The sequence below is a fragment of the Corticium candelabrum genome, chromosome 20 (genome assembly GCF_963422355.1).
Source record: "Corticium candelabrum chromosome 20, ooCorCand1.1, whole genome shotgun sequence".
Classification (NCBI taxonomy): Eukaryota; Metazoa; Porifera; class Homoscleromorpha; order Homosclerophorida; family Plakinidae; genus Corticium; species Corticium candelabrum.
In genome coordinates, this window is record NC_085104.1 from 5,522,884 (window position 1) to 5,539,297 (window position 16,414).

Genomic DNA, 16,414 nt, shown 5'->3' on the forward strand with positions numbered 1-16,414 from the left:
CTCGCGTAGCCAGACCCTACATCAATAGACCCGTACATGTATATGCTGAATTGTTATACGACGCGGCGGTACGGTCTAGCGAGACTAAAACGCTCTCATTCATTCAAATACTCAACGAAATCCACAAACAGAGCAATCGGAAGTAATAAGTAGTTGTTGCTGGCAATTTGGCCCACTTTGTGAGTCAATTCTTCAAACTACGTTGGTCGCCACGCCAACTCTACAGTTGGCATACTTCTACCTTCTTTACTTATCTGTAATCTCCATAAATTCTACAAAAAACCATCTAACTGTGTTAGTATTAGGAAACAAACGTTGTAATACTAGGAGATCCAAGAGAAGAGACAGAGTCCAAACCAGGCAAGCACAGCAGCCACAACACCAAGAACGACACCCATTTCGCGAGACATCTAGTCAAACAAGAACAACGTCGTCATTCATTGACGAGTCTGTTGTCAGTCAAGTTTATTACGTGGCCGCGAGCGAGTTTGCCTTTGACGTCACTCAACTGACTCTGAAGAATGCCAATGCGTTCGGTTTTCTCCTGGACTTTTCGATTGAGGTTTGATAAGTGCCTCTGCAGCAGTTCACGCTACACACAAAGACCAGACCGTGAACACAGAAGAGATCGAGACGCAAGTCGAAAGGAACTTATACCTGTCTCTGGCGCTGTTCAGTCGTCGCTTGCCCTTCCGACTCCTTTCTCTTAACAGCCAGAGCTTGCTTTTCCTACACGATGAACAGCTAAAAGTTGCAATGAACACTAACTGCTATTTGTGTTACCTCCACCAGTTGAAGCTGGTCCTGAGCTTCGGTAAGCTGTATGCTGAGAAGATTGTTTCTTCTAGTCATCTGCTCTCGTTCAGCTTTCTCTCTGATGATTCATAACAAACAGTCTCAACAATACACAGAGATGACAAATCTGCATTAGCAAACGTATACACTAACGCACTTTGCTAGTGTATTTTGCTCTGTTTTCAGCTGATTACGGACTGTATCAACCTCTGAACGTTGTTGAGACATTGTGGCTACACGAACAAAAGTATCGGCATCTACTACTAGACAAACCTTTCACATATAGCAAGCATACTGACCGCGAAGTCGTCGGTTCTCCTCGTTTGCATCATTCAGCTGCTTCCACACTTGATTTAAAGTCTGAGACACGTCGGTCGAAGCAGCTGCAGATTCCGCGTCATGCAACTTGAACTTGAGGTCTTCCACTTCAGCTACAATTTCAGACCAGCTCAAACCAGAACAATTCAACAGCAACAAACACCACTACCGAGAAGATCCCTCTTTTGTGCTTCCAACGCAGAAGTCTGAGTTCCAAAGTGCGCAATTTGCTGCTGGAGATCCCCAACCGTTACGTTATCCGTCGACATCGAGATTTCGTCTGGTACTTGTGAGTGTAGCAAGGCAGTCTTCTGCATTTCGACTTGTTCTGTAACCGGTGTCGCAACGACAGCGATCACATCCTGTTTGCAGCATTCCGTTTGAACTTCCTGGTCAATGAACGTCGGCATTACAGTCTGTGTTGACCGGTCAGTCATCGTCTTGCTGTCAGTCATCGTCTTGCTGTCAGTCTGCACTCCCACGTTTTGGTATTCTGCGCTCGCTTGCACGCCAACAGCTGCATAACAAAACACAAGCACCATGCATTTCCGCACATATCGCTTGACTCTGTGCACAGCGTTGTTGCGTACTTGATTTGCTCACTGGTGTCTGCAGTAGTTCCAGCTTGGCTGCGCAATTGAGGTAGAAAAATCGGTAAAACTTATCTAATGGTCTGAAATGCTACTTACCTCGAGAAGCAGCAAGTTGCTCTTTAGTGAAGTCAACTTCAGCTTGTAATGATTCAACCTGCAGACAAAATTCATGACCAATTGTACCTCAAATGCCATTTCGAAACACAGTAAGTCACAGTGATACGCAAGTGCACGCAGAGATGCATGTATGTACGTACACGAGACGGCTAGTGCTAAAAACGCAGTAAAGAATTAAAGCTGCTTAGTGGTCTGACCGACGAGTAGGTATGTGGCCTATAATAGTCAGAATCTACAGAGCAAGCAGAAACGAAACAAGAGAACATCACAAGAAAAACACCTCACACAAACACCAGACATACAGACAAATGCAAGAAATAATGAAGAGAGAACTTGCGCACAAGCTAGAGGCTACGCACCTGAACTGTGAGCATACTCTCTCTTCCAGTAAGATGTGTGACCTGTTCCTTGAGATGCACATTTTCTGTGTCGGTCTACAATAAAGATCGCAGCATTACAAGACCACACACGAGTGCACAAAGCTCAAAGCATAATCAAGAGTAGCAGGCTTTTAAATTAACAAACAAAAGTACCTGTTTTTGAAGGCCAGAAAGTTGTTCTTGTACTTCATGCGTCTCAGTGAGAAGCGCCAACATCTCAACTTCTTTCTGCAACAGTAAAAAGATCTAAATTTCAAAACGCGCGCACCTACACCTACACACACACACACACACACACACACACACACACACACACACTGTTGTATCTCTGAGAAGATTTCCAAACTAAAACGTATATTGCAGTAACACGCAAGACTGCCGGTAGAATTGACAGCTGAAGTAAGTAGCAAGTATTGTCACGTGCTTACATGTACACTGTTAGATCTAGGTGAGACTTGGACTTATATAGTGTCAAACTAAGTTCTAGAATGTTCTATATATAGGACATGAGTTAACCTGTACATGACATGAAACCTTAGGTGAGTCATCTAGAGTTCACCAGAAGACGGACAGAGGTAAACGTCAGCAATCCCACATTGCTTTCCGTTTCCTAATCCTGGTAGATCATCTCTGTTTGTCAGATAGGACATGAGTTAACCTGTACATGACATGAAACCTTAGGTGAGTCATCTAGAGTTCACCAGAAGACGGACAGAGGTAAACGTCAGCAATCCCACATTGCTTTCCGTTTCCTAATCCTGGTAGATCATCTCTGTTTGTCAGGACCATAGTGCGGTGGTAAATTCTGGTGAACCGGCTGATCTGATGTCTTCGTCTGTTCGACATCTGTACCTAACTGCGGCGACGTTTGTGAGGGAGAACGTAGGTAGTCACGTAGATCTATGCCTGTATCTTCTATACTCCATATCGTGGTCGGAGTTGTTCTAAGTGACGCTGCCAGATAGGTCCACGCGGATGTACCCTTACATTCACACTCCGGGAACTGTGTACTTTGATTACGGTTGCTGGAACCCATCTAGGCTCACTGGTACGTCTTGGCCCACATTAGAGTGCATAACATGGTGTTCCTACTTGGTAGTGACTGTGGACGTTATGGACAGAGCTTTGTAACTCTTCGGCCTGTGACTTTGTGGCTTCTCGAGCTTGGCGTTCTTGAGCTTCATGTGCTGGGGACGGCAATAGTGTATCAATCTTGGTTCATATCTGCCGATTGTTGAGTAATTCGCTGGGCGAATATCCACTAGCTAATGGAGAACGTCTGTATTGCATAAGAAATTCCTGAAGAGCTTCCTTAGGAGATTTCTTTGACTTTTTCAAGAAACGCTTGAATGTTTGGACAAGTCTCTCAGCGGCACTGTTGGTGGCTGGATGATAAGGTGCTCCCGTCAGATGCACCATTCCTCTTTCATGGCACCAGGTTTTGAACTCCTGTGAGGAAAAGGTGGTAGCGTTGTCCGAAATTATGGCATGCGGGTAGCCAAAGTGTGAGAAATCTTCCTCTAGCAACTGGGTAGTTGTCTTCATAGAGGTAGAATTGGTTGCATGAATACATGGATGTTGCAAGAACACAACTTGATTATGCCAATCCTCAATTAATGACTGAACTATCTCAGTCATACCACTATTTATATACTCGTAGCATACACGTGCACACAGCATGCACGCGTACATCACATGCATAAGTATACGCATGTGTGCACACTACGCCTACCATATACACCGTACAGTCAAACACAATGCAATATACTACAATGGGTATTTGGAGTACGCGTCTATGACAACGAGCCAATGGTGTCCCATGAAATCGATGGCGTGGTCAACATTTATCCTACTCCAGGGTTTCTCCGGCAGCATCCAAGGATGGTTGGCAGGCTTTGTAAGTTTATTTTGGTGTTCGGAGCAGGCAGAGCATTGATGACACGTGTCTTGAATAGCTGCGTCGATCCTCAGCCAGTAGACTGCTGTTCGTGCCAGTTGTTTCATCCTTTGCATACCGAAATGGCCTTCATGAAGAATCTTCAACACTTCTGGTTGCAGGCTAGCCGGTATCACGACTCTATTGCCATACGGGAGACATCCGTTGATGGTAGTCAGTGAATGCTCGAGCTTTTTTGAAGTCCTTTAGGTAATCTGGAACTTGATTAGGCCAACTCTCTCTTGTGTACCTGATAATTTCGGAAATAATTGGATCTTTGGTAAACTCTTTTCGAAGTGCACTTTGATCCATTGGCTTTATCTGGGTGCCAATCGTGTTATGAGGCATACCGTATCAATGTTCATTTCATCTTCCTTCCCATCAAAGTGGACGTCTGGTCCTGCCTGTAGACGGCTGAGGGCGTCTGCGTTGCTGTGCTTCGACGTATTTTGATACTCAATGGTATAGTCGTAGTGACTAAGCATGAGTGCCCATCGCGCTAGTCAATTCGCTGCGAGAACAGGTGTCTCCTTGTGTGGTCCGAACATGGCAAGAAGGGGTCTATGGTTGGTCACCAGTATGAATTGTCGCCCGTAAAGGAATTGATGAAATTTACGAAGCGCAAAAATAATGGATAAACCCTCCTTTTGAATTTGCGAATACTTCTTTTGCGCTGGTGACAAGGTTTTAGATGCATTGGCGATCGGTTGCTCGCTTCCGTCTGAGTAGCGATTTAAAAGTACTGCCCGATTCCAACTTCTGATGCATCGCGGGAGATGCCGATCGGACAGGAAGGATCAAAGTGAGCCAGAATGGTGTCTTCGTTCAGCATTGACTTCAGTTTGTCGAACGCGTCCTGCTCTGCTGAGGTCCATTTCCAACGAGTGTCCTTTCTGGTTAGGCATGTCAATGGTTCCATGACAGTTGCTAGATCTGGTATGAACTTGCCATAAAACTGAATTGATCCTAGAAATGATCTAAGAGTCGGAACGTCTTTTGGTGGTTGCATTTTCATTACCGCGTCCACCTTTGGTCCCTTGGCTAATCCGTCCCGTGACAGGGTGTATCCTAGATATGTGACTTGCGGCTGGGCAAAGGCGCATTTGTCATATCAACATCGGAGGCCGTTGCTGTCCAGTCTTTTCAGTAATTCTCGAAGATTGCACAGATGATCTTCGGCGTCTTTGCTGCTCACGAGTATATCGTTGAGGTAGACAGCTACTCCAGAGAGATCGCTGGTCAGTTGTTCCATGATCTCTTGAAAGTATCCTGGCGCTGAGCTAATACATACGGAAGGAGAGTTTGTAAGAGTACTCCCTTGTGTGTACTGAGTGCAAGTCGCTTCTGACTTTCTGGTGCAAGGTCAATGTGGTTATACGCATCCGCTAGGTCAAGCTTTGAAAAATAGTAGCTGCCTCCTAGCTTGCGCATAAGATCTTCCGGAAGTGGTAAGGATTGGCGATGTGTCTCCAACTGTGAGTTCACCGTCACTGAATAATCTCCACATACCCGTATACTTCCATTTGGGTGACTACGTGAAGGTGGCTTCCGGACTGGAATGACTGGAGTTCCGTAATCATTGAATTGTACTTGCTTCCAAAGGCCCCGATCAATGCCTTTGTCCTATGCTCGAGATAGGTCGTCCTGAATTGCAAATGGCACAGTACGAGCTTCCGGTGTGACGTCCGGTTTGAACTTTATCTCCAACTGAAAGTTCTTCAAACATCCTAGTTCATCCTTCCATAAGTCAGGAAACTTCCATGTGAGTTGTTCGCAGGCTGCTTGGAGAGACTTGTGAGTTGAGATCATATGTACCGGTGCGTTACTTGTGGACTTGCGAAGAAGACGATCGAGTTGGATGCCGCTTTCCAAAACTGTGTCTAATCCGATAAGATTTAGGTTTAGTTTGATAACTGTAAACTCCAGTTGCTTGTGAACTGTCTCGTCTCTGGTCTGTAGCAATGAGTCCACGCATGTGGTACCGAGAATAGGCATGGAGTGACCCGATGCTGAACGATATTCTGCAGTGGTCAGTTGGAGTGGGGGCTTGCTGATTGATTTCCATCTTGCCAGTGAGAGGAAATTGGTTCTGGCGCCCGTGTGATCAAAAACAGGTGGCGTTTCCCCTGTTGAGTGATCGGGATATGTATTTGTGGTGTATCGTTCTCGTTTATGGTAGAGACTGTGGTAATACACCTGACCTTCCTAGCTTGTTTGCTGTGGCATGCAACTTCAATGTGGCCTTTCTTCTTACAGCAATGGCATTCCGCTTCCCGGAAACGGCATTTGTCTCTGGGATGACCTTTTTTTCGCAGCTTCCACATGGTTTGTGGTCAGTTGGCGGGGAAGACTGGAGCTTCTGTTGCTGTTTCTGTGGAGAATCTCGCGGTTTGGTGATCTTGTGGATTTCCTTGGTTTAGCGTAGATTTGGGCCTTAGCTGTTTTGGCTGCTTCCTCCACTTCTGTCACAATCTGGACAACGTTCTGGAACGTAAGTTCATCTTCTTTGGTTTTGAATGCAGCTTTGAGCACAGCTTCGTTGTTAATGGCACACAGAAAACAAGTGCACATGGCTTCGTCCAAGGGATCCTTAATGGATGTGAAATCACACGTGGTAGCCATCTGTCATACTCTTGCAGTGAGTTCGTGAGGCGTTTCACCTGGCTTACGCTTAATTTCGCTCCAGAATAGGAACCTATCTCTGACTATGAAGCGCTTGGGATCATAATGTTGTGACATGAAGTCATGGATAGACTGCAAAGAAAGTTTATTTGCTGTTGTAGGTTCCAGCAGTTGTGACGCAAAATTGTCGATGAGCTTGTATATGTCACTCGATTGATTGGTTAAGAAGACAAGAGCTAGTTTGTCTTCAGGAATGGAATTAGCTTCCGTAAATGTTTGGAACCTTGACCTGTAGTCCTTCCACAGCTCTGACATTGAGTCAAAGGACTGGAATTCAGGTTGGACCAATGTAAAGCGGAATGGTTGGCCTTAAGCTGGCTTCTGAGAAGATCCAGCTGGTGCATGTGCAACTCTCGCTGTTGCTCCATCTCCTCCTTATGTTGATGCTGTGTCACACGAATCTGTTCCAGCAGGACTGAGATGAGCTGGGTTAGTTCTTCAGACATCATAACCGTGTATCCTCGTCGCCAGAAAAGCTCTGTTGTATCTCTGAGAAGATTTCCAAACTAAAACGTGTATTGCAGTAACACGCAAGACTAGAATTGATAGCTGAAGTAGCAAGTATTGTGCTTACACATACACTGTTAGATCTAGGTGAGACTCGGACTTATATAGTGTCAAACTAAGTTCTAGAAAGTTCTATACCTAACCACAGTAGGACGTGAGTTAACCTACATGACATGAAACCTTAGGTGAGTCATCTAGAGTTCACGATGATGTCGTCAACCGCAATTACTCTGATTTTCTCAGTCATATATTACACACACACACACACACACACACACACACACACACACACACACACACACACACACACACACCACACACATGCACGCACATGCACATGTACACACTAACGAGGGAGTACAAACCAGAATCCACCAAATTCCACCAATTTAGCTTCAGTCTACACAACCATTAGTTTCTAAATCCATAGCTCTTTGAATTTGCAGATGGGTTGCAAGTGTCTCTGTCTCCAGTATTTCACAAGACTCACTTGACTGACAACACTAACAACAATAAAGTTACACAAACAAAAACCGCAAACATGCGTTGCCCCTAACTGCAACAGCCGTTTCAACATCACTTGGTTCACATCATGATCTCATCATTTTATACCTTTAGTACTCTATGTAATGATGTTTACACATGATTCTTCTCCATTCATCCTGGTTCATCAATTTCTCTTTAGATAATGCTGTTTTAGCATCATATCAAACCATCTCATTTCTGCTGTATAACAGATCTGTCACCATAACAGAACCCAGGTATAGAACAGTTAGAAATACACAACCACTTATGTGCTGTGACAAGGTTCCTCTGTTTAGTAATAAAAAAGCACCAACAGCAAGACAGATAGCTCAACAGGTAGCAGACAGAAACAGTTTACGAGACAAACAAAACGAACTTACTGCTTTCAGCACATCTGCTAGTTCTTCAGCGTTCTTTTGCGACTTCTCATACAAATTTCGCATCTTCTCACATTCCTCTTCAGACTGATCATAGTTTCTCTAAAACACCAATTTTTGTAACATAACAACCATTGTTGACTGAGAATCCTCAAGATCAGAAGTAATGATTAATCAATAGCTCACGCGTACTGTATACAAAAACGTTTAAATTATATTATAAAAATTATAACAACAATAAATGTGTTAGAAGCTTTCGTAAGCATCACAGACTACAATACAATTCGTAAATTTTGAACAATCTAGTAGAGTAACAGTGGTGTGTAAATAATTCTCAAACTGAGTTGGTCCCATCCAAGCCATGTCGTGCCACCTACACTTGCCAGTCAGACTGACTTGACACGACAAGGTCTGATTCAGTGGTGAACGCTACCACTCCGTGTTACCTGTCTAAAACACATCACACACACACACACACACACACACACACACACACACACACACACACACACACACACACACCATTTCAAGCTGTCCATGCTGAATGATTCCATGCCATTAAAAGAGACAACTAGAATTTTAAAAACCTTTTCTCCAAAAAACGAAATGGATGTAGGGATTGTCTAAAAAGTAACAGAAACAAGATCTATAGATAAATGAACCAAAGCCAGACATCATTAGTAAATCCTTCCAACCCCCCAAATGTAAAATGTAGGGAATGTGGGGATTGGAAGGATTCACTAATGATGTCTGGCTTTGGTTTATATTATCTGTAGATCTTGTTTCTGTTACTTTTTAGACAATCCCTACATCCATCTCTTTTTTCAGAGAAAAAGTTTTTAAAATTCTAGTTTGGTAAGTTTTTAGGAGCACAAAAGTGCAACATAGGTGTACATGTCTTCATTAGGGCCTGTAAGCCTTTTATAAGCATGTCTAAGATTTAGCGCGTTTTCATTAGCGTTAATTAAACCTGTTTATATGTAACAGCTTTCGTTAGACATGATTCAGAGGTAGTTTACTCAAGTGGTCTCAAGGTCTACGAGGTATACTTACGGTACCAAGGTATCCTAGCGCACATTGCTCGAATATAGATCCTAATTTTTAGTGCCTTTGCATTGTTCTTTCTTCCGTGTGTGTATAATTGAATATGCAACGACAGTTGGAATAGAATGTGGCTTAGCAGTCAAAGCCAAAGACCATCACATACGGACTATGCGTTGCAAATGTTGGGTTCCCGTATAAATTACTATGTGTGCGTAATTACTTGTCATTCTTACTCCTGTGAGCGACGTAGATCGCAAACAATTTCAGACTAGATCGGACAATGGCAAACATGATCGAATTACACAGTTCTGGTGGTAGACTCTTTCATAAACTCTTTGGGCATAGTTGATTGGCGCTTCGTCCGTTGTCTCTGGTTGCTATGGACAAGCATCGCAAATACTGCTCTGTGATTGGCCCGAACTGTGCAACAGCGTTAATGACGGTCAAAGGATCAAATCTGCTTGAAAGAAACACAAATTTTTAACATTCCTTTCGGTTTCTTTCATCAACAAAAGAATAGAGTTCGAGTAATTCTAAAGCACTTTCTAAAGTTTCACAGCCGTACGTAACATACAAAAAGAGATATCCGTGGAGAAGAAGAAGAAGAAAAAGCAGAACAAAATTGGCACACGGGCCTCCGAGGCTAGCAACTGTTTTCTAGGGGTGCGTTCGAATACTAGTTCTAGAACTGGAATTGTAGGGGGGAGTATAGTTCTATAGCGTTCGATTGGTAGTTCTGACAGTTCTAGAACTGTCAGAACAGTTCTAGCAGTTCTGCCTAGCGAGCTGGAATTGTTGGAACTGTCACGCCCTAAATGCAAAATTCCCAGAGGCTGACGAAGTGAAATGACGGGTACAGATGCTGAGGCCGTTGTGGACCTTCTTGTTTGTTATAATGAACACTTGTGGCGACCATCGGCTTGCCAAACACCAGAAGAACAACATTTGGGACTGATAACAGTAACCTTCTTGGCACGAGCAGCTCCAAAAAACCGAAAGCAAAAGCACTGCTGATGTTCGAACAGACTACAACAAGTGGAGTCGAAACGTCATGCTACTTCGTATTGATGCTTACCGGAAGTATGAGCCTTTTGCGCATGCTCAACTTGCTGACAGTTCTAAGCGTTCGTTTGCTAGCAAGAGTTCCAACAGTTCTGGCAGTTCCAGTTCTAGAACTGGAACTAGTATTCAAACGCACCCTAGGTTGTTAGATGATTATTGACTAAAACAAAAATAGGATATAGTACATAGCGTGCAAACATTTCATTTTGTTGATTTTGAGAAATTTTAGTCTTCATTTACTATGTTTTCTAAGCGTGCAAAAAGATGACCACGCCCCCACAACGTTCCCAAACCGGGGCAATCCCTACATACAGGGTACTACCATATCCTGTGATAAAGTACTGGAAAAAGTAACAGTTGTCCACATCTACGGTATCACCCTGCTAAACTGTTCAAAACTAAATAGCTATGCAGGCAATCTGTACCAGCCAACGTCATATACAACAATGAGCATTTCATTGAACATCATTCTAGTCAAATCCTCCCATGTGTAAATATAAAACTACGTTGTCCATATGTCACTATAACGTCATGCAAAAATAGTTTGCAATGAGTGAATTGTATAACACACGAGAAGATGGAGTAATTGATTTCAAGATGTGTCAGATCAAAAACTGACTGGTTGAGAGTAGCGTTATCACTTTGAGTTCTGACAACAGTAATTGTTGAGTTGTGTTGTTAACCCGAGGTGCACATGCGTTAGGGTTACAGTAATCTGTGGACGAACCAACTGACGGCCACACCAACAAATGGACAATTGGAATGCAGCACATGCGCTCATTGTTATTGCTAGTGTTAACTATTTCACTTATGACTTGTCTATATGTTGCATTACTGACAATATATTACAGTCAACCATCAATACAATAATGCAACGATATAAAAACATCGCAGTATAACGATGTAGATACTGTGGGAAAAAAGTGCATGCACACAAAACGTAGTTCTTGATATAGTGACACTTGATATGACGACACTGACATATGCACGAGAGTACCCCGATGCAAAGTATAGAAATCTTCCCCGATATACTGATGTCTAGGTCACACAGCCTATCCTCCTGTATGCACACCTTTTGCCACGCGGTGTACACGTAAATCGAGAGTTGCTGTGGCACTTCATCTGCATATATGGCTGCACGTCAACCTGGTACGCTCCAACTCTAGAATATTTCTTTATTTACAAGTAGAAGTTTACAGTGCATTAGCATGTACTGTTACATAACAGTACATGCTATCCAAGATAAATCACTGGTGTTACTCTGGCCATCCCACACTAAGATAAAACCACATGCGTTATTCACATTCACACCCATGCAGATTTGTTATAGGAACCTCGCGATAATGACATCATATCGCTGGTTCCAAGCATGTTATTATATCGAGGGTTGACTGTATATCACAGTGCCACTACACAAGTCTAAATTGTCACAAAGTTCAATAAAGAAGATACACAAAGTACACGCTTGTTGCAAATCTGGTACCTGTATTTCTGAGAGTTTACTAGCATACTCCAATTTCTCCTGTAAAACCCTTCTGAGCGATTCCTAGACATCAACTCACAGTCCAGAAAACTATTCAATACCATAAAATACATTAAATTAAAGCAAACTTGCCTTTGACTTTAGCTCGTACTGTCTCTTTTGATCTAGTAATTCTGACAGTTGATGATGCAATTCATCGTCAGTGTACTTCTACAACAAACAGCCTTGAGATTAGCCAACTCAAGAGTGACTTGTATATAAGAGAGATTATCATGAGTTTAGTTTGTATACAAAGATGCAAACATGATTACGCACTGCGTGTCTGTCACAAACATAATATACATTTACAATTCATTAAGCATAGTGTAGTTAATGAAACAGTCCAAAAGTGTCTAGATACTAGAGACATTACAAAGTCAATGCATCTACTACTACTTGAATAACAAACTAGAAAGCAGGTAAGCATAAAGCATGCAAACAACAACATTACAGACAAATAAAGACACTCCTTACATAGCCACATACCTCACTATACAATTGAAGTTGATTTTCAAGCATCTCTATTCTTAACAACAATTGATCTTCCGTCAACAATGCCTGTATTAACAACGTTTCACAATCGTAAAAAATAAACTAACACTACAGAAAGAAACCTGAAATCCATGTTCTGCTTGATTCTCCACCCCTACCACAATGTCTTGAATGTTTGCTAGTTTAGTCGACAGCGACTGCTCCCTTTCCTTCATGCTCTAATCAACAACATAACAAAGAACGCCAACAACAACAATGGCACAGAACAAACTCACTCTCAGCACTTGAGACAATTCCAGCAAGTCACGAGATGATACAGTTTCCAGCTAAAACCACAAACAAACAACTTGTTTATAAGATGATGGCGACTAAACTGCTACATACCACTAAAGACAACAAACCTTTGCAATGGTTGCAGTTCTGATAACAGTAAACCAAACAAAAGAGATTACAATTACTGTCAGCTACAACAAGAGTAGGACACAATACTGACGCTGCTGCAGGATCCAGTGAAATAAACGTAACCGTCCCGATGATGCAACTGTGAGTTACTAAAACACACATCAAGTTTGACATCAGCATGTACAATGGTCATATCATTTAATGCTGATAAAGTAATTAGCAAATTAGAGAAACCAGTATTTTGCACTGTACAACCCATTGCCGTAAATCTGTACTTGTGTGTCAAATTATACGAGCAATGTAATTAACTAATCAACAAGTCTATAATCACAAGTTAATATTATGACAATAAATAATTAATTTATTACATATTTTTGCTTGAGTAAACACACACTATTTATATATCCCAACTTACAAGTCAAACACTATAATCCAAATGACTAAGCATTCTGTGATAAGCCAAATTTCTTCAGCACAATACCCTACTACAGTATAACCTCGGTTATCCGAACACCTCTGGACAGCCAACCAACAAGCTGTTCGGATAGGTAAAAACGTCGGATAAGTGAAGCCTCGGAATCCCACAGAGCCCCTTGGAGTCCCAGACCATACTTTCTGCATGATACACATGTTTATCAACGCAACTTGTTGTACTACTTTACACTGTAATAGCTATTCCTTACATACAACTGGTCACAATTTCTATTGCTTGAAGGCTTAATACGTTAAAAGGAGAATCAGCTGTATATTAATTAACAGTTACATAACCCTACAAAAGAGCTTTACCTCAATGCACACACATCCTCTGATGGTTAGTCTGAATGGAACAGTAGTCCATAACTATTGATTACTTTCGAGTGTCTACCCTTTTACGAATGGTAATTGATCTTAGTTCTCGAAGCATGGATGTTTTGTATACAGAAGCCTCAGATTGATATTCCAGCCAAGTTAGACACTGTTCCAGCATTATAGCTGCTTCCGAATGACTAATGGAGCAGCTACCTGTGTCTTCTCCAGCTTCTTCATCGTCTTCTTCTATTTCATCTGCAGTATCGTTCCTTGCCATTTCACAAATTTCATTGTCAGAAAAAATTTGGACACCAGGATCACCCAAGTCAGCTTGAAGCTATTCGGAAACTTCATTTGCACTGAGTTGGAAGTTAAGTGCAGCAAAGTCAGCAATAAACTCATCTGTACAGTCTGTAGTCAGAGCAGCTGCTGGTTCATTTCGTTCACATAAATTCACAGTGCTATATCACAATAACTTTCATCTGTGCCAGTGCTACAGTGCTTACCTGAGTCAAAAGGATTAGAGGAAAGAGGTATAATTTTTTCCCCATGATCTTCGTAAGGTGCTAGATGAGATTTCATCCCAGGCTTCTGCAACCAACTCTATTACCATCTTCATGTCCACTGTCTTCAAAAAGTCACTAATGGATGTTCCCATCTCATCTGCTATGATCAGTCTGTGAAGCAGCTTTTTCCTATATCGATGCTTCATAGATTCTAAAACACCTTGATCCATTGGTTGGATAAGAGATGTCACATTAGGAGGGAGGAACTTGGCAACAATGTTTCCATCAGCACTAACCAACTCCTCAGGGTCAGGGTGGACTGAACAATTGTCGATAAGAAGGACTGCCTTAGGATTCAGACCATCTGATGAAAGTTTCTCCTTGACATAGGGAACAAAATTCTTGTGGAACCATTCCTCGAAAAGAAAAGATGTCATCCAAGCATTTTGTTGGCCTGAGTAGTAAACAGGGAGCAAGTCAGTCCTAATGTTCCTAAAGCACCTTGGTCTTTGTGCTTTGCCAATGAATTGCAGTGGAAGTTTGATAGTTCCTGAAGCATTAGCACAAGCAGAAACTGTCACCCTATCTTTTGACTTCTTGTACCCATCTGCTGACTTTTCAAACGATGCTGCCAGGGTCCTAGTTGGCAACAAGCGAAAGCACAGTCCAGTTTCATCACAGTAGAAAATTTGATGTAAGGAGAGATTCTCATTTTGAACAAACGATTGGAAAGTGGAACGAAAGTCTTCAGCAGCTTCATCATTAGCAGACAGTTTCTCACCTTAAACTGAAAGGCCTCTTATTCCATGCCTCCCACAAAACCGCCTTTGCCATCCTGAACTAGCTGTAAATTTGGTGTCCTCACCATTCATTTTCTTGTTAAACCAGACTGCTTTCTCGCAGAGCATCGCACCAGTGATCGGCATACCTTCCATTCTTTTCTGTTGAAACCATACGTAGACAGCTTTGTCTAATTCTGAGTCATCCGCTACTCGCATGACTTTTGCTGGTCGGGACATTCCCATTTCTACCATGTCTTTCTTATACAAAAGAATCTTTTCTTTATTGCGTCTGATGTCAGATATCGTTGACCTACCTACGTTATACTTCCAGGCGATCGCTGTTAGGGACGATGCCTCGAACAGTTGGAGAATATCCACCTTCTCGTCTATGGTAAGAACTGTACGCCTACGCCGCTTCTTTGATGGATCACACTCATCTTTTTCTGTCATAACTCCCACAACGTGTACGGCGCTCGACTCCCACGAGGTTTCTGCGCTTGCGCAGAGGAGGTTAGTGACGTCTTTTCCTTTTCAGCCAAGTGTTCGGATACGCGAGCGTTCGGATAACCGAGGTTCGGATAACCGAGGTCATACTGTAATCCTATTTTATATCAAATAAAATTCTTTTTGAAACTTTATTCTCATACAAATACTGTTTTGTAAAGAAAATAGTTGTTTCTGCCTCAAAAAACTTTCTATATACGGGAGTTTCTTTTGTGCATGCACTGTTTGATGATAGCGTGCTTTGCTGTAATAGGAAGGCAATGGGAGATTCATTTCCGCAGAAGAGAGAAATAAGTCTCTTATAGAGCTTGGGTGTGTCCGTCAACATGAAATGCCTACACCAAAGTCAATCAGGTACAGTGAATCATTGGTGACAAAAATGACAGAAGTCAAATAAAGATTAATTCAAAAATACCTAATTTAACTTAAGGAAGGTGCACCTTTTCAAAAAGAACTTGTTTCGATAAAAATAAAAGATTTCAGTAACTTCAAAAAAACCTGATTCGATAAAAAATAGGATCAGTAGGGTACATATACCTTACAATGTCCTGTTAATTACTCACAAAAGCACTCTCTTTAAAATCTAATGACAGTCTGTATAAGACCATTACATCCCTGTATCAACCTCGTTACCATAGTTTACAAACAACAGTTCATGAAGATCGATGATTTCCTAGCTGACAGAACGATTAGAGCAAATGTTATGCTTTCATTAATTAATAACCATTAAATTATAAGCCAGGGCTCTAGAATGAGCAACGAAATGCAGCAAAATACATTCATGATGAAGGTATATTGATGGCACACAAAGTTGACATGTCAGTAAATACAAACTCTAGAATTCAAAATCCATATTCATACTGTCATTTGGAACCGCATAAATGTGTTTTTTGTGCTCAAAAACTGTTGTCAAGTAAGCAGTTTGCATCAAAGAGACAATATGAAAATGGACAGCCTTTAGCAAGTACAAGTTCTATAAACAGGCTCATTACCGACGTGTGAAACACGAGGTATAGAAACACGAGGTATAGAAACACCGGCTGGTCACATGATGTATGTATGACTAGCTTGACAACCTGCT

The 16,414-nt window shown here is 42.0% G+C and overlaps 1 protein-coding gene across 1 annotated transcript in view; it reads right to left on the reverse strand.

Moving 5' to 3' along the window:
• Window positions 1-76: 76 nt before the first annotated feature.
• LOC134195510 (sarcolemmal membrane-associated protein-like) overlaps window positions 77-16,414 on the reverse strand; it is a 19,316-nt gene continuing 2,978 nt past the window's right edge. Inside the window, exons 3-21 of the mRNA XM_062664543.1 lie at window positions 12,844-12,901; window positions 12,752-12,770; window positions 12,626-12,676; window positions 12,473-12,568; window positions 12,345-12,416; window positions 11,952-12,029; window positions 11,820-11,882; window positions 8,234-8,332; window positions 2,357-2,431; window positions 2,183-2,257; window positions 1,803-1,860; window positions 1,704-1,742; window positions 1,283-1,630; window positions 1,095-1,226; window positions 953-1,028; window positions 784-874; window positions 658-729; window positions 473-592; window positions 77-410 (exon numbers count right to left, since the gene is read on the reverse strand). Of these exons, the coding sequence (XP_062520527.1) occupies window positions 324-410; window positions 473-592; window positions 658-729; window positions 784-874; window positions 953-1,028; window positions 1,095-1,226; window positions 1,283-1,630; window positions 1,704-1,742; window positions 1,803-1,860; window positions 2,183-2,257; window positions 2,357-2,431; window positions 8,234-8,332; window positions 11,820-11,882; window positions 11,952-12,029; window positions 12,345-12,416; window positions 12,473-12,568; window positions 12,626-12,676; window positions 12,752-12,770; window positions 12,844-12,901 (1,709 nt within the window). The 3' untranslated portion in view covers window positions 77-323. The remainder of the gene's footprint in view (window positions 411-472; window positions 593-657; window positions 730-783; window positions 875-952; window positions 1,029-1,094; window positions 1,227-1,282; window positions 1,631-1,703; window positions 1,743-1,802; window positions 1,861-2,182; window positions 2,258-2,356; window positions 2,432-8,233; window positions 8,333-11,819; window positions 11,883-11,951; window positions 12,030-12,344; window positions 12,417-12,472; window positions 12,569-12,625; window positions 12,677-12,751; window positions 12,771-12,843; window positions 12,902-16,414) is intronic.